The 25,096-nt window shown below is 32.3% G+C and overlaps 2 protein-coding genes across 4 annotated transcripts; one reads left to right on the top strand and one right to left on the bottom strand.

Annotated features, from left to right (window-relative positions):
- Positions 1–449: 449 nt before the first annotated feature.
- On the bottom strand, positions 450–12,569 carry LOC148628852 (transmembrane prolyl 4-hydroxylase-like). Its single transcript, XM_088595682.1, has 10 exons — positions 12,373–12,569; positions 11,617–11,698; positions 10,759–10,913; positions 8,953–9,014; positions 7,671–7,705; positions 6,088–6,253; positions 4,344–4,398; positions 3,731–3,843; positions 3,053–3,143; positions 450–2,563 (listed from the first exon to the last, which is right to left on the bottom strand). The coding sequence occupies exons 1-10, from the start codon at positions 12,544–12,546 to the stop codon at positions 2,258–2,260; spliced, it is 1,239 nt and encodes a 412-aa protein (XP_088451808.1). The 5' UTR covers positions 12,547–12,569; the 3' UTR covers positions 450–2,257.
- Positions 12,542–25,063, top strand: LOC148628851 (uncharacterized). Of its 3 annotated transcripts, none has more exons than XM_088595666.1 (12): positions 12,542–12,640; positions 13,774–13,863; positions 15,007–15,099; positions 15,840–16,013; positions 17,197–18,060; positions 18,755–18,893; positions 19,386–19,480; positions 19,829–19,999; positions 21,385–21,528; positions 22,527–22,604; positions 23,110–23,185; positions 24,149–25,063. In XM_088595666.1, the coding sequence occupies exons 2-12, from the start codon at positions 13,788–13,790 to the stop codon at positions 24,387–24,389; spliced, it is 2,151 nt and encodes a 716-aa protein (XP_088451792.1). In that variant the 5' UTR covers positions 12,542–12,640; positions 13,774–13,787; the 3' UTR covers positions 24,390–25,063. The 3 variants fall into 3 exon arrangements, with proteins under 3 accessions (XP_088451792.1, XP_088451783.1, XP_088451800.1); XM_088595657.1 differs by having other exon boundaries at positions 12,566–12,754; positions 24,149–24,936; XM_088595674.1 differs by having other exon boundaries at positions 12,580–13,124; positions 24,149–24,936.
- The last annotated feature ends 33 nt before the right edge of the window (positions 25,064–25,096 follow it).

Below are 25,096 nucleotides of genomic sequence, written 5' to 3'. Positions count from 1 at the left end.
TTTGTCAGAAATAAGACTTTTTCTATGGACCCTGTTTACCAGTGTGCAAGACATTTTCAGTGGACCTCGTCTTGGTAGTGTACCTGTATGGGTCACTTTCAAAGGAGCATAGCTCAGAAGTCCTTATCACTGGGCAAAACACTGTCATTAGTCCCCATTTCAGTATTAGTCTTAATGCTGATTAAAGACTTTCATTGAACTCTGACACATTAATGCACACCAATGGGCCAGATACTATCTTTAACTAGATCCTTCCTCAGGGGTGTACACCAGTCTGTCTTCTTGCTCAAAACATTATTTTTTTCAAAATTTTGTTGAAGTATGAAGATAATGTAGTATATCAAAAACTTGTTTTATGTCAAGTACATTGTAGTTTTCTATTTATACTGAGTCAAATAGAAAAATATCAATCTCTGAAATAGTATAAAATATCTATAGAACATAACAAAATAGGTACAAGTAATTTATTACGAAAAGTGGGACTGGGATTTTCATACTTTATAATGTATTCTTCTGGTCATCACAAAAACAAAAATAGTTTTATACATAAAGTATAGCAGAATATCTTTCTAAATACATTTTTTTGCAATATTCTGACTTAATACATTTTTTTGACAAAAATTCCAAGCCCGCAAAAAGTGATAATGAAATGGATAGTTATCATTTTGATTATCTCATCACAGAATAAAAGGGAAATAACTGCACTGACAAAGTAGTTATAACATATTATTTCATGTTTAATGTTACTGATCATATCTAATATAGAAGAAAAGATGAAACAAAGAAAAACTGTGTGTTCTCTATTTAAATGATACACCACATTAAGGAGCAACCATCTGAATTTTTGTAGGAGCTAGGATGAAATTTTCTACCCTTCGATCTTATTTTGGGACAATCTACATTCTGCCATTTTTTAATACCCGTTAAACAAAAAATACCACAATATGACAATAATAGATCGTGTCTTTTTATTTTTGCTCATGGCCTGTCCTGCCTTTTAAATTTTTGAAAATTTTAACCCAGGCTTTTTCTATCAAATTTCAACCTAGCCCCTTCCCCCCTACCTAAAAATCAAATGGTAGTTCCCCCACCACTCTATGAACATGTAACTTCATGTGTACATCACTATCCTCTACTGCAGACAAAGTCAACAAATACAATGGAAATAGTATGACAATACTGATTTTACAGCAAGTAAAATAGATAACTTAGAGAATAGTTGGCTTTCCTTCGATTGAACGAGCATTAGCTAATGCCTTTGATTGTTACCTAGATTGTTGGACGATTGGCAAGAAAATTTTTCTATCAGACATAGATTAAAACAACTATGCAATGATTGAAAGTTTATATCTTCTTATCACTAGCAATTGTCCAAATTACTACCCAAGATGTTTTATCAGGTATTGGTTATTGGTTATTCCATCAAGGGAAGATCAGACAAATCCCCTGAAGTCAACCAGTTTACTTGCTGTAATTCATAACAAATATCATATCATATCCCACCAAAAACAGTTAAGCTAAAGTTTAAAAAAATGTGTTTCCTATTACCCTACCCACCCTATTTTTCAGCAAAAAGTGTACCCTCAATTATTTTTGCTCATTTTTCAATATGCACTGTAAAAGTCAGAATGTTTCTCCAATACACTCGGAGTAAAAAAATTTAAAAAAAATTCTCCAACTACTTACCCTAATTTTTTCAAAGGTGTAACACACATATTATGATTATGGGCCTTATCACAGATGATTTAAAAAAAAAATAATTAGAAGACATTCTACAGATGTTAAATGCTGAAAACCAAGACTAAAACTAATACAAAAGTTGTTTACAAGTACAGAGCACAAGTTATAAGTTAAAAATAAAACAATTGCATGGCACAATGAACAAGTGGATTTCTAAAGGAAACATATTGCACAAATCATAATTGGACTAGATTCAAAAGACATTTTTTTTTAACAAAATTAAAGAGACATAATTGTTAATAGTAATAGTAAAATTTAATTACGAAGAGTGTCACAAATATGTACAAATCATGACAAATGTACATTTGGAATGCTTACTAAATCTTTCTGGAATGTATAAAACATTGAAAATTTCATTTCTCAGAATTTGGAATTCAAATTTGGTGTATTTGGTGTATTTTGGTGTAATAAAGTCTCCATTTCAATAAACAGTTGTATAGATGGCTTGGGTTAAGTGTCTTAATGTGAACATTTTTAACTATCTCATGATTACAACTTTAACATGCCTTAAGTTTCCTTAGAGTTCATCTTTTTTCTTCTGTTTAAACTTTTTTGCTGATAATTTATGGAACTTGTGCATGTTTGCTAAATCAGTCTCTTTATCATCTGTGACTTTTATCCAGAAATTAGCAATCCATTTTTCACCTCTCTTAACGGGACATCCTCCATGATAAGTGTGTTCATCCTGTTCTCCCATCCATCCAGTCTCTGGGTCAACAAAATGATTATACCAGATAATGGCTTTTCCTTTTTCAGCTTTAACTTTCAGTCCTGGAGAACCACAGTTTTCATTTAAATTGTACAAACTTTGTTTATAAATTTCCTGGAAACAAAAAAACTATGTATTACATGTATAATATACAAATTGCAACTTTCATTTTAAAATCAGTACTAAGCAATAAGCCTTGTTGCTTGAAATACTAGCTAAAAATGACCAAATATTATGATGAAATTAATTCAAACATAAGTTAAACTATGTGTACTTAAAAAGGCAAATCATCATGTGCTTGTCATTGATTAAAGAAAGACCAACCATTTTCCTTGAACATTAACATTGTATTTGCTGCAACACAGATCATTGTTGAACAGACAATTCTTTCTATATTTCTACTTCCAAATATTGCAAATGTTTAGATAACAGACCCTTTTGTGTTAACTACAGAGTAGTCAATAAGCATGCACAACAGATACTTCCTAGACACAGGGCTTGGAATGGGTCAAAAGAGTTTAATAAAATGAGTTATACATTGGACATGCACAAATACTATGCCACAGTAATACAAAAGGGTCTGTATAAATGTTAAAGTTTTACCGTTTGATGAACAGTTTCGTTGTTTGCTACAGGAAAAGCTGTTTCTCCTCCCTCTTCCACATCATTTAAATAGAAAAATATTGTCATGTACCTAGAAATGAAAGTATTTATATTTTATTATACATTTTAGATGTTCAAAAGAAGGAAAAAGAACACACAGACAAATAAGGCTATTTTATGGGGTCTCACAGAAATTTTCTTCATTACATAATTATTTAACAGTTACACTTTCAGCAAATTTATCAGTTAAAATGTATTTTAATGATCTATAATAAAAGAATATCAAAATACTTTTATTTAAGGAAAGGTGATATCATCTGTTTGGATTCAATTCGATAGCTTTGACAATACCAAATCAGGTCTCACACACCACACTAGTAAAGTTTTGAGATATATACAGGATTCACCCTGTCTGTCTTGCCTGTCCATCTGTCCACATTTCTTGTATGTGTAAGGATATACACTATGAGAATACTCAAAACCACTCAAGGATTTTGATGAAATTTTGTAGGAAGGTTTGCATCACATGTAGATGTGCATGAAGGTATGTAATTATTGTCAAATGACACCAAAAAGAGATAACCGAACTTAAGAATTAGAAATTAATTATTTAATTCCAGTTTAAGTGGAGGTATTTTCTTTGTGAGCTCACTCACAGTAATTCTAGTTTTATCTCACCTGCAAATTCTACAGTTGTTTTTCCTGACTTTATCACAACACACTTTGGACTTGTTGAGATCTGATGAATCATAATGAGCGTGGTAGTGACCTTTTATGTCATAGTTCACAACCTGTAAAATTGTTTTCACAATAATACTGTATATTAAAAAATTATTTTGACCATTAATTATTCTAATTTTGTGAATTTAACAAACATGGGATTTAAATTTTGCAATATTGAAATCCTGTTAAAATTCAATTATGCAAGTTCATTATATTGCAATAAAATCAATTTGCAGTTTTTGCAACATTTCAATGACCTAAGAATCTACAGTATATGAATAATGATTGAATTTAACTCTTAAAACTGTGTTTATTTTAAAATCTTCTATCCGATTCTGTTTAAATGTATATCTAGATTAGCTTGCTTTTATACCTAGACAGTGGCAAACCCTAGGGAATTCTGTGTGTTGGAACACCACTCTTTTGATAAAAAATGGATAGAGATTGTGCAAAATTTGAAAAAAATTAGCCTGGAACCTCTGTATTTTTGTTGGAACCCCTCCGGAGCCCCCATTTCAAAATCTCTGAATCTGCCCCATAGATATACATGTACAAGTATTCAATTTACCTGAAAGTCACTGAGTTTCAGCAGTTCTACAGGTAAACCAACCACTGATGATGCTCTAAATAATTATAAATCAGCCATCAGAATATGATAAATCAATAATACATGTACTGTAACACCAGTCAAAATCACCACGTTTGGGACTGAAAGGTTTGTTTGTTAAAAATATGTAAAACACTGAGGCTTCATTCCTTGCATTGCATATGGTAGAACCTCTCGGTGATGGATTTGACTTCCTCTTTTGATAGATTAGGTTATGAGTACTTCTTGTATACAACTATTATTTTGATTATGATCTTCCTACATATTTGATTTTAATGCTGCTGATGATAGGTTATTCCTTAAAACATGTGTACAGCATATCGAAATTTTCCATATATAAAACTGGTATTTTTTGTATTTAAGGAAGGTGCTCAGCTTACAGATATCCCATATGGTTTTTAAGTTTTAAGAAGCATAAGTGGGCCACATCCAAAAGTTATAGAGTTTGGTTTAGGAAGGTTTCACTGTACATAAGCACAAGGGACTGAAAGGTACTTTTAATAAATCAGTTTTCACCAAATGAAAAACTGGATTTCCAAAAAGACAAAAACTTCTCAATTTCCACGTTTTCACAAGTTGCTTTCATTTCACATTGTAAAGAATGTGAGCTTCAAACTCCTCTGACACTACTTGACTGATTGCAACCAAACTAGATATGAATGTTCATTGGGGTATCTTACATACAACTGAGTGATGTGGGAATTATTAATCAGTCAAAAAACATGGCCGCCTTTACTAAAAATAGAACATAGGGGTCAGACAGTAGTTTTTCAAATATATCTCCAAAATCGTTAGGTTTAGCCAAATTCTTTCAATTGCTGGTATGATCCTTATAATAAGGCCTTCAAAACTTCTTTTTAGAGTTATTGCCCTTGAAAGGTGAAAAATGATGTTTTTTTTTGTTTTTTTTTAGTTTTCAGCCAATATCTTGAAAACTTTGATAGATAGAAAGAAACCTTCAATTGCTGAAATAATCCTCATGATAAGTCCTACAAAAGTCTTCTTCAGACAAAATTGTTGGACAAATCCTTGTTAGATTTATTGCCTTTGAAAGACAAAAGTTTACAAGGTGAGTGATTCAGGCTCATATGAGCCTCTTGTTTTTTACCAATTTGGCAACATTTAGGAGGGTTTGGAATAATTGAAATAAAAAAAATATATACTTCATCCTTGACAGAAATGATCACATTAAGGGATATATATATACCCAAAATTTTCAGTGTTTATATATATTATTTTCTCAAGTTTAATTAGATCCTTGTTTTAGAAAAAGTACAAGAAGAGAAAAGAAAGGCAGAACAGAAGAAGGCTAGGTTTGTTTTTTTCTTGTTTCCTCCATTTTATACCGATTTTTTTAAATATATTTTGTAGCCATAGAAGATGCATAAGATGAAGACAGAGGACCAGTTAACAGAAAAGAATGAAGAACAAAAGAGGAGAATTACAGATCACAGAAAGTAAGCATAGAACACTGGAGAATGGAAGGATGTAAAGCAAGAAGAAAACGTTGTAGTTGAAATAAATTTCTTATGGAAACCGAGGGACTTTTCTAATTATTGTGCTTTTTTATGCAAATGATGGAACTTTTTTACAATTTGATAACACAGGAAATGTTTTGTTTTTTTTTTTGTTTAAAGTTCCTATCTGATTAACAGAAATATGCAATTAAGTGGAACCCACTATATTTCAAAACTAAATGCCAAACCTCCTTATAATCTTGTCAAACACCTGGTCTTTAGATTGGTCTGGATACAGCCACACTTGTCTGCTATATCTTGAATGCTTCTCTGGATGAGACCTCAGAAACTTCTTCAGATATAACTCAAAATGGTTAGGTGAGTAAGATGACATTTCTGATCGGGTTATGTATTCTGAAAGAGCATCAGATATTCTTTGTAAAGAAAATCAAACAATTGGGTTTGATTTACGGGTGCAATTTCAACATGTAGTATATATAAAAGATAGCCTGAGCATCTTCTGGGTTTGTCAGTCTATTTGTTAAAAAATCAAATCTGGCAATAACAAATAGTCATTAAAAAATGAAGTAGGTTTAGATTCCTGAGATACTAAATGTCATTGATGTTTGACGATGAACATGAAATTGATGATGAAATGAACATGAAATGATGATGAAATGGAAAAGGGGAGGGACACATGGGCAATGGGGTCAACAAATTTTGATTGCCACCGGAAATAGGGAGAGGTGGGTAGGGTAGGTCAATTTAGCCTCCTGTGGCGGAGCCCAACGGTTCCTACTCTGGGAGAATACCACAGTAGGGTTCTTTAACGTGCGAGGAATGTGGCATCTTTCCCAACACGGTGCACCACTATGGTTTGCGGTCAGGTTTTCCGTATTATAGCCTGACAACCCCAGCATGTAACACGCCAGGGGTACCCCATTCCACCACCTGGGGCACACATCCCAGTTGCTCTGTGGGCAGAGCGCCCTAGCCCCCAGCTAAGGTTCTGAGCACTATTTAGTCACCTTTTACGACAAGCTTAGCGCTGCTGCAGGCCTATTCTTTTAACACCCGCACCTGCACGGGGCCACATTATTCTGACTATGAGTGTCATTTATATGCACAGCTCAGAAGGAGAGGCAATTACCAATTTAAAGAATTTGATTTTGTCAAATATCAAATCCATGGCATTACACACTTAAGCACATTCAATTATTGGATCACCCTTAACAGTCTTTATACATTAATTTGTTAACAGAAAACTTTCTAGTTTTACATCAATAGATGTAGAATGGTACCATTTGCCAGTTGCTCTGCGGGCAAAGCGCCCTAGCCCCCGGCTAGGTTTCTGAGCACTATTTAGTCGCCTTTTACGACAAGCTTAGTGCTGCTGCAGGCCTATTCTTTTAACACCCCGACCTGCACAGGGCAAATGTCATTGAAACCCCTCTTACCAGTCTCAATGACAAACTAGAATGTGATGTAAATATTTCTGTGGTATAATTAGAGATTTTTTTCAATTTTAGAAATTATTCAGTAAACTGAGTGATCACTGTGATATGTTTCATATTTTAAAAAATAAATTATACAAGTAAACCATTTTATGAAAGTCAAAGACCCTTTCTGATTGAAAATGTACTGGTCTCAAATTCTTCTAACATAGCCTTGATTTTCATGGTTGCCATCAATTTTATCCAATAAAACAGAAGTTGAAAGCTAAATCAGTCATGTTGCCTTCATGGGGGACTCAATACTGATATCATCAGAAAAAGAAAATTATAAGTAGTGAATTGTTTTACTATGTATTGAAACAATAAATTCAACATACCATTATTGTCTTTATCTATTTTGATTTCTTTGTACCTAAAAGAATTAACGGAATATCATACATTATCAGGTAAGATATTCTGTATAAATCAATATTAACATATTAACATGACAAGGCACATATTTTTGTGCAAGGCATACTCCTACTTATACAGGTTGTTATTCTGACATCAAAGTCATAGATCTATATAAACCAACATTACAAATTTAAAATCAATCTTTCCATTTGGTGCTGTGATTTTTGTGATGAAAATAACTGAAAATGGGAAAGTCCCATAAAATTGAAAGTTAATATTTGACAGAAACCAATCATTTACAACATATTGCCATGTATAAAAAGTCACATACCAAATTTGAAATCAATTCATCCAGTAGGCGTCAAGATTTTTTTGGGGGCAAATTGTGACACAGATAGACAGATGGACAAGGGGATTTCAATAAACAACCCACTTGCAGAGAGGGTGTATAATTACATTTTATGAAGACATAAACCCATATATCTTCTTTTATAGTAGTTTTGAGATGAAATAGTAAAATAACAATAACAATTAATAGCTGCACAGAGTACAGCATGATACAACCTCAGTGGTCAAACCCTGAACAGTTGCGAAAATATTACTTTTTGACACACTTAAGCATAGGAACTTACAATTCATTATGGACATATCCACTGGTTTGGTCACTATATCACACAAAATTTGAAATACAAATAAAAATAAAAATTAGACCAAAAATAGTCAATTTTTCAGAGGGTGTGACCCCTTTGACCTCTTACAACTCAAAAATGGTCCAAAATGCATCAAATCTGCTGATACATTCATTAACTAGAATTAAATGAGAAACAAAATAAAAAACAAATTATCAAAATTATAAGAAGAGACAAACACTCTACTTTATTAAAACACCTATTTTTACCCTTTTTGGCCCCTTATTCTAAAACGATAGATGCCATAAACTCAAAAATACACCGGTAATAGAAATCTTCTTTAAGTGGTTAGCAAAATCATATCAAAATTTCATAACAATTCGTAAACCACAACTTAACTTATTGCACAAAAACCAAGTGTTTACGGACTATGACAATGATAACAACATGGAAAAGAACTATGACATTGCTATACCAATATACTACTGCAAATTTTTTGCAGTCGTACAAGATCTACAAACCGAATTTATTCTTCATTTTGGTGGTGGCATTGATCCTACATCTTTCCAATGATACTCCATTTGATGAGTGGGTTGCATCATCATGGAATAAAAAAATACTAAATAATGACTCTTACATTTGCAAAATATCTTCTTTGTCTAGATGTACATCAAAGCCATTCATTAAAGTTGTCTTCATCTAAAAAGTGACAAAAAGCACTTTCAAACTACAAATGTAATGAAAGAGTAATCAAGGGAACCAAGACATCAAGCAGAAATCAAGAGAATATATTGTAAGGATAAAGACTAGACAGGCAAAATAGATACACTTAAGAATTGGCAATAATAAAAATTTTGTCTTGAAAAATAACATAAATTTTCCATGTCATGTGCATATTGTTTATTGCGTGAAGTGCAATAAACAAAATATGCACATGGAAAATTTATGTTATTTTTCAATAGACAAAATTTTTATTATTGCCAATTCTTATAAATTAATTTTAAAACATATTTTTATCTTTAAACATGAGAAAATTAACCCTGAATATAACTGATTAGGTGTGTGTCAATATTTTTTTATCCATTGAGATATAACAAAATTATTTTAACCAATCAGATTACAGTATTTATCTCAAATTAATTTATACAAAAATGAATATTAATTAACCAAAATAACAAGTACAAAGAAACAAAAGTAAATGAACAACCTGGACTCCACTAAAACTAAAAACTGGGAGCATGGACCAGATGCATGGTAGAGTACCAGTAAGTGTCCTCTGCTGAAAGTAACCACTAGCAGTACAGAACATTTGTAGTTACTTTCTACAAATTAACTCCCTGTCTGCTGATTATGTACTTTTCTAAAACAATCCAAATATTGGTGGTTATTTCCATTACATCTATTTGAAAGGAAACCAAACACTGTGCCTCCTATCTTGACTTATTTTTCAACAAAAAATCATGACCAAGTTCCAGTGACAAAATGTACAAAAAATTACTTCTGTATCATAAAGTTTCCAGTCAAATGTGGCCAAATTTCTTTTGCTCCAGTTTATGTAATATGAAGTTTCATCTCACAACTTACCCTGGCGCGGATCCAAGGACTGGTGTACCGGGCGTATGCTCCCCCCCTAAATCGATGAGAAAAAAAATTTTCACCACAAGTTTCACCCCATAATATTTTTTGCCTTGCTTTGCACGGCATTTAATTCAATTCACACACCCCAAAACTCAAATCCTGGATCCGCCCCTGTTAGCTAAGATACAGAGACTTTTTATACTGCTCATATATAAATAAACCTAATTTCTTCAATCTCAAAAGTTCTGTTTTCATAAACTTGTCAACTGATATCAAATGTCCATCTCCACATTGAGGAAAGTTATTCTCTTTGTTAGAGTGTTCCACTATGATTTACATTAGACATGATATCAGAAATTCATTTCCTCAGGCCAAAGAACAATTATATGTCTGTTTCCTGTTACTATTGAAGAAAAGGGTAGGTAGGTAGGTAGGTAAAATTCCCGTATGGGAGGACTTCTTGGCCTTAATAGTGCTCAACTTAAAAAATGATGGTTTAGCAGCATTTCATAAAATAGGATAACCTTAAACAGACATATTTTTTTCTTGGCCTTAACTCTAGAAAAGCAACAGAGACTTAACCTACTGGTGCAACTGGTCTATGCTACCAGTGTTTTTTTTCTGGTGGAGTCCTTTTTTAGTTTCAGTTAAATTCAGAGTTGACTTAATTATACGTTTGTCTCCTTGATCAATGGCTTTGCTTTAACCATACTTCCTCTTGATAAGATAACAAATTATAATAAATAATGAAATAATTGTCAAATGATCAATGTACATTAATATCATAATGTTCAAATATTTTTAAAATGTACCTTTTTGGACTTTAATAATGATTAAATGGGAGCACTGTTATTAGAGGCATTACCTCATCCACACTCAATCGTTTATCATTATCAGCATCATACAGTACAAATCTTTTCTCCTGGCTCCAGTTGTGTGTCTCGCTTGATTTTAGCCCCTCAGATATTGCTAAATCTTTCAAATGGTCACATTCATCATTTGTCAAAAAACTTGGAATTTCTGTAAATCATATATGTTAATATTTGAGAACTATTAGTCAGTTAATACTTTTTATTTTACATTTTTCTCATTTAATGTAGTAAGTTTTGTTTCATTTATCAAAAATAAACATTTTTTTCTAGCATATTCCCAGTAAAGGCAATATACTATAAAGACTAATATATAGTTATATAAAAAATGCATGAAATTAAAAAATCAAAAGCAAAATTGACTAAACATTGTATGAAAATGATAACCTGAAGTGAATTATATTGTCAAAATGAAAGCTTTGTGATGTTAAGTAGCTGTCTTTGTAAGAATCATGCAAAATCTGAAAAATGTGATATACATAAAAAAAGACTACATATTTTTATTTTTGTAATTAAGTTGTTTTATGGATCAATATTATGAAATGTGTAATTATTCATTCAAATCTGCCTGCCCTTAAGAGATAATCAACATTAAAAATTCAATAGATTCTATTGTATTTGAGTGTCATTTAAAGAGTTATCTCCCTTAATTTTGAATTCTACAGTGCATTCTATACAATTTTTATCTCCTATGAGCACAGGTTATACGAAAAACCAAGTGTTAATTTCTGTTTACTAAAGCATTTTAAACAAAATATAAAAAATAAAAATATGTAGGCTTTCCAACCATGTATTACATTTTGCATGATTCTTAGCTGGAATGCTACTTAACTGCATGCAGTATAAATATATACCTAGAATCAATGGTTTAACACTGACTGTTCTTAATTGCAACTTTAATGCATCATTATTATTAATTTCCTCAACATGTCCAATCTGAAAAAAATGTCAAATGGATCAATAATAGTCAATGTTTATGAAGATATTTGTAAATAATTGTCTTTTTCAACCTTTTGAAAAACACATATGTGAACCTCGTGATCATGTTATCATGAGGTTGGCACCATGGTGGGTTGGAGCCCCATATGTGTCCAGGTTTCCAGGCACATACATATACCAAGCTTGTAGGTTATACCAATTTTAAAACCTCAAAAATCTGACCTTTCTCCCCCACAATCCTGGCTACCATGCCATAAGCTAATCTAAATGGTTGTAAATCTTGCCATTAATTAAAAAAGCTCTGCAGACCTTAATGAATTTTTGACGTTCACTGATGTTAAATAAAATTATATTAATACTGACTAATGCCATTTTCATCAGTCAGACCAAGCTATACAAATAACATCTAGTGGAGGATGCAGGGAGTTGGAAAATTTGTCATTTTCATGTGTAAAATTCACAAAAAAAATGGCAAATAATGTCCTAGCACCCCTCCCTTTCCTGAGGAAACCTGGCTGGCTTTTCAGTGTCTGGATCCGCCCTGATATTTACAGTATGAATCTATAACAGAAAAAAGTAATAGAATAGTACATTTTAGGACTAGTCTAGCCATGCATATTACTGTGCAGTAATTTACTGCTAATGATTAGTTGTCCAATATTTTTACTTACTTCGTGTCCATTCAGCCTTGTCAGCTTTATAAATTCTGAGCTTTCACATTTCACTTCCTCATTCTGTGTGAAGCAATATTCCTTATTCGATTTCGACGCCAGAATTTTTCTAAAATTAAAGAAGTAAGAGACACAACAGAATGTGCAAATTGAAAGTGGGGACGTCAACTTCATTTCTGCCTTTCGTACCTCCACAATGAAGAGGTTACTTTCACTTTGACGCTGTGTCCTGGAGTTGGATTGTCTAGCAATGCCACCTTGATAAAGAGTTTGTGAATCCTATATGTCCTTGTTTGGTTTTTTTTTTGTGAAGAGGATTAGGATCGTATTATTATGATAAAATATTCTGTTTACAGAACAGTTTTTTTTATTTATGTTACATGTACGCACTTTTATCCAGGGACTTTATTATATATTTAATCATAGACTAAAAGGCTTTCTAATATAAAATATGCAGCATGTTCAAGTTTCCAGGGAGTAAAATACACAACTCTGAACAAAGACAATAGTGTTTGCTCGTTAATCAGTGTTCACTAACTTTTAAGATGTTTTTCATCCATAAGAATTCAAGATATCCTCCGGACCAGAAAGGGGGAAAATGTTAGAAAATACAGTGAAACTGGACTGGACCAAACTCTTTTTGGACTTGTTTGGTTTCAGTCATTTTAGCAAGGGGAAATCAGTGTCATAGCCATGTCTAAATCAACGTGGGAGCCTTTCATAACACAGAAAAGGGGGAGGAATATATTTTGGTGGGTTTCAACTGCAAAAATTATTGAAACCTTGACTTCTAGATATATGGTGTAGCTGTGCAACTAGGAATAATATATCATTGAAAGTGTAGAGTTTTTTTCTGTGTATTATTTTTTTCCAAAGTAACAGCAGAGACCTATAATTAAAGAGATAAGAAACTTGTTAATTAGCCAGTTTATCTATAAAATTATCAGATGGCAGAGAATGAGATTCCCTTACCTTTCCATTTACTTATTAAATTACTTTTTCCAATTTTGATGAAATGACCTGAAGTAAATTGTAGCAGACACATAGAAAACATAAAAATAGGAAACTGAAGATTTTATTCAATTATCTTAAAAAACCAAAAAATTGTGATAGGTTAATGTGAAAATAATAAATTTAATTTTTGATTTATTTTCATTTTTGTAAAAATCAGGGGTAGGTAATTTGTTTTCAATACTTCTTTTCTGTTTGTTTTGGTAGAAAGAAAAATGTGGTATGAACATGAAGCTATGATACCGATCATTTAAAATCAAGTTGTCATTGTCAGTTAAGTAAGTACGAGATCTTGTTTCCCGCCATGAGATAATGTGATATTTCTGTTATTTGCAAATCTCTTTAATTATAGATCTATGGTAACTGTTATGTATTAAATTTCTTTTCCAGCACAAGGAAAAATTATGAAGTCACTATTGCAGTTAACATTAGATTATGTAGGAAACAATCAGAAAATATTCAACCTAAACAGCATAGCAGGTGAACATACAGTATTTGAATCAATGTCTGTTACAAATCAGCTCAAGGCCATTCATGGGTCTTCAACTTATGTGGGGTTTGTCTTGTTGTGTCTTGTTTTTAAATTAAGTTATTGCTGGTTTTGAGTGATGTTGTTTAAAATGTTTTTGCTACCAGTTTGTGCTTTTCAGATGATAATTTGAGAACTTATTAACAGGTTTTATTCAATCTTTGCACAATAATTAACATTTAAATACTATAAAGTACATAACAAGTTTAATTTTCAGTGCATTTAGATACTAGAGAAGCCATTGTAGTTTTTTCAAGTTATACTGATTAAAATGTTGCCACCCATTTTTTATCATTTTGATTTTTTAGATTCATACTTTTTTGCCCAACAATGTGGCTTAATTTAATGTCCCATTAGATGTGCTAATTTTTGATATTTTGGTTTCAAATCAAATTGTATATTTTTACTCATGATCCTTTTTAAAGTTAAGATATATATAATGAGAATGGATATGGTTAATACGTCAAAGAGACCAGAACCCAACTGGGATGAAAAATGTCAACTCAAGGCCACCCATGGATGACTTCTACAGATGAAGAGGAAATCCTCACACCAGACGGCAGGCTGCCTCTGACCCCCAAAACAACATTATAAACAGGAACAAGGAAATAGTTACTCTTATATACTCCAACAACATAAAAGAAAACTGAAAGTGATAATGAAACAAGACATACAGAGGCCAGAAATTGTTGACTTGGAACAGGCACAAAAAATGTGGCAGAGTTAAAGTACTTTGGCATGATCACAACCCTCCCCCTTTCTTAAATCTTGCCACTCTGAAAAAAAATATTACACAATTAAACAAAACCAAAAATCAGTCTCTTGTTAAAACTTGAAAAAAAGAAACTGATTATAATTAACACAAATGCACAAACAATGGATTTCTATTTAGCAATTAGCTGACACGTATTACATACATAACAAGAATAGTACAGTACACTGTACCTGGAAATGATTTCCACTTAAAGGTGAAAAATTTAAAAGTCAAGACCATAAAAAACTTTTACAATCTATTCTTGCACCTGTTTAATGTAATAAAATTTGGTTAATGAGAAGTATTTCAATACTTCATATGTTTATATTTCTATTTTTAGCACTTCCATACCATATCCAGGAGAAGTTTTTGGTCTATCTCAATGCACATGATTTGTACATTCTATCTGAGAAGCAACCTAACCATCTAAGTAGTAAGTTGTTTGGAGTTTTAAAGATGAAAAGTACGGATCTCTGAGCACATTTTGCCATCTTTTTGACAGACTGTTATGCTGTCTATTCATCCTTCCCCACATTGTAGGATAAATCTAAAATCAATCTCTACAATAAGTGCCCTTATTTGGAAATCCAAGAAAGGAGAATTATTTACTGATTCTTGCTTTGTAAGATAAACCCACACATTAATGTCAACACAAAATCATTCTTAGAATTGTGATTAGAAAATCAGCTGGTAAAATTACAGTAATGACAGAAGAACAACTTATAATTTATAGATACTATTGACAATAAAAGCAAAATATATTTGTTTGTTGGACTCTTTCATGGTTGGAAAATTGCATATGGCACACTAAAGCTTCACAAAATAGCAACTACTGTACTATTGTTCGTGGGGTATCAATTTTCGTGGTTTTCCTTGGTGAACTTGACCACGAAATTTGGTTCCCAATGAAAAAGACATTCCCATGATTATGAATACTGAAAACCTCAAAGCCACGATTTCAAAAATTCATGAACTTGTGAATCTTTCCTAATCCATGAAAATTGGTATCCACGAATTAAAGTACTTTCACAGTATATCAAATTGGAAATATTCTGTGTTGATTGAAAGAAAATGTATAGTTCGAGTTTCTCCCTTTCTTTTTTGACAAATGTTTTGCTGGTCATCCATTAGTTAAAACAAATCCTACAAATTGATTTATATTCTTCTTTCTAGGCAAGACATTGGACCATGCTTGGAGTCTACATGTACAAAGAAGATGGACAAGATCTCAGATTGTGATGAACATCTTCCATGATACAGGATTAAATGGCAATCCAAAGCTTGTTTATTTACAGAAATATTTCTTAGAAATACTTAGTTTCTGTTCAATAAACCTAAATACAGTAGGTAGGTTTTCTAGCGTGGGCTTTGAAGGTACACCTTAGGTAGATAATGGACATGATCTACTTAGAACTTTAAGGTTACACCTTGTATTGGATGTAACTACAATGATACACTTTCATATTTTTAAGCCATTTAAAATTTTTATGCTTTTTGATGCATTTTGATTTTTTAAATGTGTGAATAATAATATGAACTAATTTTCAATAAAAATTGGCAGCTGAGAATGACCCTCAGTCATTACATAAATTCTCATTACATTGTATAATTGAATGTTATAACCCTTGCTGCTAATCTTCAATTCCAAATAAATAATCTACTGAAATGTGTAGTAGGATCCTGGTGATATAGACAAAAACAGTGTATTTACTTGAAATAAAAACTATATATGGATGAGATATATTATTGGGGTAAAACATGAGGCTTTGCCAAACATTTTTTTTCAATTAGTGCCAAATTGGTATATAATTTTTATTTCTAATCAATATAACTGTTATTGTCTTTATACTGCAATCCTTAACAATTTTTTGATCAAGTTTAATTTTTATGCATATAGCGAGAATAGGTATGGTGAATATGTCAAAGAGACAATAACCCGGCCAGGATGAAAATGTCAGCTCAAGGCCACCCATCGGTCTTAATGAATGATGAGGAACCCCCACACCACAGGGAAGGCTGCAATCTGGCCCCAAAATATCATAATACACATGTACAGTGAAAGAGTTGCCCCTATATACTCAAGTAATATAAAAATAAACTGAAGATAAAAACGAATCAACACATAGAGGCCAGAAATTCCTGACTTGGGACAGGCCCAAAAAATATGGCGGTGTTAAAGTACTTTGGTGTGATCACAACCGTCCTTTAAAATCTGGCCGCTGTGGAAAAAATATTACATAATTAAACACACCTAAATATCAGCTCAACATGTTTATTACATATCTTCTCTACAAGTAGCCCCAGATAGTGATACTATTGCAAGGGTAAGGGGAAGAAGGTGGAGCCAATGTGTAATAAATAGTCAGCAATCATATGACATCAACAAATATACTGTCAGTGCAGTTTGGTTGATTGCAGCATGAAATGTATTTGTTGGTAAAGTAAAGTTAAAAGTTTTATTCTGATTTTACTAGAATTACACGTAGATTTACCTTTGCATTGATGTTTTTTTTTAATGTTTTTATTTTAGATCCAATCTCTCTCTTCCACTGCCCACTACCAAAAATGAATAGACCATGGCAATCAGATTCTACAGTGAATGATGCAAATGATTTGACATTACATAAACAAGATCTCATGAAATTTTCAAAATATGCAGAAACTTTAACCATTATTGGATCTCAATGTGGCTGGATATATGGAAATCAAGATCTCTTGGATGCTTTAAAAAATGTGACAAAAATAATCCAGATACAAGCTGTAAATGATACATATTTTGGAAGTATCAATGGGCTTCTACAAACATTGATTAATTATGGAAAAGTCACTCATGCTGTATTTTCTATGGTTAATCTAACTCGTCAGAATTTAAGTTATCTTATGCAAACTTGTGCAGGAATACATATTCAAAGTAAGACTTTGGATGGTACTTTCACATTTTATGGCCAAGAACCTGCATGCAAGAAGCTAAAAGTTGATGTAGACAGTCATTCTTTAAACCATGAAATCATACCGTCTACCTCAAATTCTTCGGAAATGTTAACATCCGTGCCACAGACACAATCATATCATAGTCTAAGTCAAGGGTCTGATCAGTATTGCTTAGATTTAGAAGTAGAAAGTCATGACAAATTTCCTGTTGATTCTTCACCAAGTCAGGATGATGAGGATGATATAGACCTTTATGATGAAGCAGTGACTCCTATACCAAGGAAGGATCCTATAGTTGTTAGACAGATGGTCAAATCTGATGGGTCTTATGTGTATTTAAAGGGAATAACAACATTTGCATTGCTGAATACCAACTCACATTACAAAGAAAATTTTGGACATGTTTTAGTAGATATATTGCCACATTGGAAATCCCTTACTAAGTTTGCTATTTTTGACATAGGTAACGAAAACAAATGCTTTTTAAATAGTTTACATATTTTTGTGTCTTGGAGTCTTTAGACACTAGAGTATGCATGAAATAGATTCAAACCATGTGATATCAAAGTTTAAAGCAAAACAATTCTTGATAAATCAAGTAATTACAAAAACAAAACCAAAAACAAAAAACAAAAAAAACACCAGATTTTGATTTGTCTAGTTTTTAAAAAAAATCATTTTACATTTCACACTCATTGTTAAGTGTAAGTATTTGTAAGAATCAGACAAAATGAGAAAAATCAGAACCATACATGTCAAAAACCCATCGATCTAACAATATAATTTCACTCAAGAATGCTTTCTATATTTGAAAAGACCATTATTTGATTTCTGCATCACTGGATTTGCTCAGAAATTTTTCAATAGAATGTTAGAAAAATGAGGTTTTCGACAGAGTTATCTGCCCATGAGATGGTCATTTTCAGTGCATTTCAATGAATTTATAACTCAGTGCACCAGCATGATATAAAATATCTTGTTTATTTTTTCCTTGATTCTGATGATGCATGTAGTCATATAAAACTTTCAAAATGGTGTTTATTTTCATGCCAGGTTTCACCCACTGCCTGATTCTTACAGAGACTGACAATTAACAATTCCTGCATGTTTTTCTATCTGATTCATAATCGGAAATACCTTTTTCATATATTTAACAGATTCAGAATCTGAGGATTTAATGAATCAAATAATGAAGAAACTAGAGAACCACCAGCTCACTCACCTTGTAATAGATGATGCCAACCTTAACCAAACATTCTTTGAAAGGCTTCTTGGTACATTTAAAGACTATTACAAGTAAGCAGTGTCTTTTTATTGTATCATCTGATGTGGTATGTAGTTCTTTAACCCAACCATTTGCATTAGTTTGATTAGAAAACTGAAAATTCAGAAATTATTGATATTTTCTCAAAATCAAAAGTATTAGAAAAATAGAAAAAAAAATTTTTTATTTATTTAAATGGCTGAATTGTAATATTAAATACACATAATCATTTCAAAATTCACACCATATTAAGTAAGTACTCCTTAAATGGCAATTTCATAGAAAGTTTGGGTTTCTTCCAATCTATGAATGCTGTAACTTAATGGAAATTTCATAGAAAGTTTGGGTTTCTTCCAATCTATGAATGCTGTAACTTAATAGTCAATTTCTTATTCATATGAAAACAGTATAGAATTTTTTCTTTGTTATAAATGATATATCACTTTAATTGTTGCATTTTTCACATTCATACTTTTCTTTATACCATTTATTTGTAATTGACTGTCTCATAAAATTGTTTACAGGATTTCCAGTGAAACAGAACATAGACCCCTGGAACTTTTAGATTTCCAAGCTTGTCTGAAGTCTTTAACAGCTGAAAGCCTTGTACCTTTTGAAGGTAATTATTTTTTGCAATTATGTTTTGAAAATAAGATTCATTCTGTCAGTAAATGTACAAACACATGCCTGCAAAGTGTAAAACACAGAATAGAAAATATACAATATTAAAAGTGGTCAGAAACTTTTAACAAACACACGCTTTTCACTGAACTACTAGAAGTAATTAGACACATAAATATGTACATTTGTATATCTATCAAATGGTATATTTTAAAATGGTTTAAGATCCTGAAATAAGGATGAGCACATACTATAATATTTCAATCTGGTAAACTGATTGTATATTAGTATCTACTATGGATTTTACTATTTGAGACAAAACAAGTAATTATTGTTTATTTTATAGGTAAAATAAAAGGAATAACTAAGCTTGATTTGAGCATGACCACCATACTAGATTCTGGCTTCCACTTATTGTTAGAACTTATAAGAAATGACACTGCTTTAAAACATATAAAACTAAATGGCTGCTTTCTTAGAGAGGATCAGGTTCTACAACTTTTGTCTGTACTCTCAGGTAGGTGAAATTCTGAAGGATCAGTTTCTACAACTTTTGTTCATACTCTCATGTAGGTGACCTCAGGGATTACTGAGTTCTACAACTTTTGTCTGTACTCTCAGGTAGGTGACATCAGGGAGTACTAAGTTCTGTAACTTTGGTCTGTACTCTCAGGTAGGTGACCACAGGGAGGATCGAGTTCTATAACCTTTGCCTGTACTCTTGGGTAGCTGACCTCAGGGAGGACCAAGTTCTACAACTTTTGCTCATACTCTCAGATAGGTGACCTCAATGAAAACCAAGTTCAAACTCTCAGGTAGATGACCTCAGGAAACCAAGTTCTACAAGTTTTGTCCATTCTCTCAGGTAGGTGACCTCAAGTTGGTCCAAGTTCTACATTTTTTGTTTATACTCTAAGGTAGGTGACCTCAGGGAGTACCCAGTTTTGCAACTTTTGTCTATACTCTCAGGTAGGTGACCCCAGTGAGGACCAAGTTCTACAACATTTGCTTATACTCTCAGGTAGGTGACCTCAGGGAGAAACAAGTTCTCACTCTCAGGTAGGTGATCTCAGGAGGCCAAGTTCTACATTTTTTTGTTCATACTCTCAGGTAGGTGACCTCAGGGAGTACCAAGGTTTACAACTGTTGTCTATACTCTCGGGTAGGTGACCTCAGGGAGGACCAAGTTCTACAACTATTGTTTGTACTCTCAGGTAGGTGACTTCAGGGAGAACCAAGTTCATACTGTCAGGTAGGTGACCTCAGGTTGGTCCAAGTTCTACATTTTTTGTTCATACTCTCAGGTAGGTGACCTCAGGGAGTACCAAGTTTTACAACTGTTGTCTATACTCTCGGGTAGGTGACCTCAGGGAGGACCAAGTTCTACAACTATTGTTTGTACTCTCAGGTAGGTGACTTCAGGGAGAACCAAGTTCATACTGTCAGGTAGGTGACCTCAGGTTGGTCCAAGTTCTACATTTTTTGTTCATACTCTCAGGTAGGTGACCTCAGGGAATACCAAGTTTTGCAACTGTTGTCCATACTCTCAGGTAGGTGACCTCAGGGAGGACCAAGTTCTACAACTTTTGTTTGTAATCTCAAGTAGTTAGCAGGGAGGATCAAGTTCTACTTCTTTTGTCTAAACTTTCAGGTAAGTAGAGCTCCATTTACAAATCAGTTTTGTAGTTACACATGTGTCATGCAGTAGTTATAATTAGAATAAAATATTTGACAGTGATCGTTAGGGTTAATTTCTTTAAGATGATAACATGTTACCATGCTCTTAGAACAAACTTGTATGCAATGGTACTATATCTTTATCCCAAATGTGGAATAATGGGATTGCCTAGACTCCTTAATGCTTTTTTAACAATTGATGTACAAACTACATGTTTTTTACAGTAACAAATCAGATAGAAACATTAGGACTGAGTGGGAATAGAGTACGAGAACAAGATGTGGAGATGGAACTGATTCAATTTTTAAATACCAACAAACGATTACAGACCTTAATACTCAACTATAGTAGACTCAGCTGTCAATTTGGTAGTTTGTTTAGATTCTTATTTACCCTCTTGTTGGGTCCATGTGAGCTAATACCAACACTTGTCAATTCTTCAATTTTAGATGCAAATTTTCTATTTATATGACAGATCTTATGTTGCTCATTATTTTTGTCACATCCTTTTTTTGAAGTGTGTGATTTCAAAATTTTATAATTACATTTGTGTTAGGAACAAAATGTCAGCAGTGACTATAAAAAAAAACAACATGAGTGTGATTCATCTTTTTTGGTCTTACCAAAAAAAAATAAGAGAAATAATAAAAATCTGCGACCTACATCAGCTTCAACACCAAATACTCATCATCTATGAAGAAGTTATATGCTTTTTTCTATTAATTTCTTTTAAAACTATCAATTAATAAGCTTTGCTCTTTAGCTTACAACTGAAACCTGATATTTAAATTGGAGTTATGTCCCTTGTTACTAGTAGTTGAATTTTTTTCTTTTGTCGATTTGAGTTAATAATTCAGAAACTACATTATATAAATGTTGCAATCTGTACCCCAGCAATGCATCAACTAAATCTGATTAACTAAACATTATCTGGCCTGCATGAAAGTCCCTGCACTGGTCCTCTCCCACCAATCTAAATCCAGTTTTCTGCCAATAGTATTTAATGTATAAGTTTTAAATTATTGAATGCATTGTGGATAATTATTTCTTACTTTAAACAGTAATATGATTTTAGGCTTTGTCTATGACTTTGTCCTTATTGTTTGACCAGCGGGAATTTGGAAGACTTCCTACAACAAACGATGTACATCCATGTTAAAAGTTTAGACAATCATTTCCTAACTGCTTTCATCATTTCCAAAATACTTCACTTCTGATAAAAGAATTTTGAGCCATTCATGGTACAGAGCATCTACATATATAGGATGTAAATAACACTGTCAGTATTAATGCACGAAAGTAGGTCCTAATAACCCAGCTCAATTATTTTTGTTTCACCATATAATTGGTTTTCTTATAATTTTAGTGGACAGTGAAGTGTTTACAAAAGCTATTATTACACATCCATCATTAAGAGAATTGTCTGTTAAAAGCAATCATTTAAGTAAGTACGCCAACATTATTTTGTCAATATAATTACTTTGTTGTTTTTGTTTTTCTTGTTTCAGATTAATGTGCAAGTACTATCATTTGTTGGGTACCAATTTTTGTGGTTTTTAACGACTTTGATTTCCATTGAAAAGGAAATTCCCATTGATGTATTTACCGAAAACCACAAAGTCAATAATCCACAAACTTGTGTATCTTCCCTAATCTAGGAAATAAAGTTCTTTTACAGTAATTGAGACTTTAAACACATTGTTAAGTAGAACATGTGCTGTAGCTTTGCCTTCCTTAGTCATGCTGCCATTAAGCTTATTTATTGAGGACTGTCTTCAGATTTCTGTCAATGAAAGAAAAGTAATATTTAAAAATATCCAGTGAGAGTGCTGTTATCCTTTGAGATACCAGTTTAGGTCTGTCAACAACATGACAACAGTAAATTATCTTGAGATGATATTTACCTATATGTTTTTGTGGTATGAGACTAATACATCTTCAACTTTCAGAGGAGACTTCCTGTAGATTATTGAAGAAGATATGCTGTTCATCTGAACCCTGTTCATTAAGAAGCCTTAATATTGGGTATGTATTGGGTAGATTCTATTTGGTTTTTTTATTATCAGAAAACTTCTAAATTGAACAGAAGCAATGATAAATTCCCCTTGCTTAAAATGAAAGTGACAATTTATTTGTTTTTAACAATGACCATAACATAAGATATCAAAAACACTGCAAACTTAAGTCATGAGGCAATGACCTCTTTAAACTTTCCACTTTTAGTGCTACTTAGGTGGCTCTTTAGTTAGTCTTTGTGGGTAGAAGTCTTTAGTTAGTAACCATGACTGCCAGAAGTTTCAATTAAAATTTTAAACTCATTTTTGTTGAAAGTGCATATGTCCCTTTGGTAACTTATCCCCTTTTGATGATGTACCGTTTTGCAAAGCATGAATGGAAACTTACAAATTTAATACAAGTATTTTAACCTAATTAGACAAACACCTCAGTTTTTTTTTTAGAGTTGCATGCACATTGCACAAAAAATTACACACAGGTATATCAGATGTGTCTTTGAAAGATAATTTTGTAGGATTTATTACTGTCGTTCGGATTTTATAATTTAATGAAAGGTTTGTCATAAAGTGAACATAGCTGTTATGTTTTTGTTATGGCACCTAAAGAGGTTCGAAGATTCCAGCTCAGTTTTAGTGTGTCTCTTAAATGTAGTGCACATTTTATGTAAACCTTGCTTGAAAAGCAGGAGGTATGTAGTGATCATGCTGTTTGTCCGTTCACATTTCTAATCTACAAAATCTCTCAAATGGTTGAATACCCCGTAGATCTGATGAAACTTTCACATTCTTCTTTACATGTTGCTGTTGTGCACCTACTGTTTTTTTTCCTCTGAGTTACTTTTAGGGTTTGGTATTTGGTTTCTTGCATAGGGGACATATCAACAAAATGAGCTTTAAGGTATTTTCTGAGCACTATAGGCTATCCAGTATTGTATTGTTGTATATGTACACTATAGACACTTGATATTTTCAGTTACAACTGGGTGAAAGGTGCTGAATTGGTAGAAGTTGCCAAAGATATCACACAATACAGGGAATCCCATGGTATGTGTGAGCAAGCACTGGATTTTCTCTGTTTAAGTGGTAATAGACTGTATTTATCAGACAACTCTCAGGATAAAGTATGGATGATGTTCAATAGCTTGGTCAAAGATCTCGAGTGTGATAGAATAGACTTTGAAAGACCATTTGAAGAACACATTGCTCAAATGTAAAGAGCACATATCCTGTGGTTTTTTTTTTGAGTAAATATTAATACATCAATGATGTGCAATGTATGTATCACTCAAGCTAGGAATCATGCAAAATGTGATACATAGTTGAAAAGCTTATATTTTTTTATTTTGTTTAAAATGCTTTAGTATACAGAAACTAAATGTGGCTTTTCATATAACCCTTGATCTTAGGAGATATAGATTATTTAAAATGTATAGTAGAAATTCAAAGTTAAAGGGGATAACTCTGTAAATGACACTGAAATACGATAAAAACTTTGGGATTTTCTATGTGAATTATATCCTAAGACCAGGCAGACTGGAATGAATAATTATACAATTTATCCTTTAGACCCTTTAGGCAACTTAAGATGTCAAAAATATAAATGTGAAGTCTTTTTTTTGTGATGTATCACACTTTACAGAATTTGCATGATTCTTACATAGACTGCTATTTAACATATAAAAAAGTCTCATTTTCTGATCTTGTTTTCTAATATAAAGGATCTATTGTTGTCAAAGTTGTTTAATAAAATTTTCCATGTGATTTCTTATCATCTATTCCTAATGCATCTGTAGTATTTTGTTCTGCCATTGAAGAAATACTGTTTTTTTTCTTTTCAAAACCAAATGATTCCTTTTTTTTCATAACAAAATGATTCATTTTTTAGTACAAGTTGAATTGATACTAATATAGGGCAAATTGA

Source organism: Perna viridis, chromosome 1 (assembly GCF_037379345.1).
Source record: "Perna viridis isolate PV_CMFRI_1.1 ecotype Kerala chromosome 1, ASM3737934v1, whole genome shotgun sequence".
Classification (NCBI taxonomy): Eukaryota; Metazoa; Mollusca; class Bivalvia; order Mytilida; family Mytilidae; genus Perna; species Perna viridis.
The sequence above is the reverse complement of the archived record's forward strand: the minus strand, read 5'-3'. Positions and strand labels throughout refer to the sequence as shown.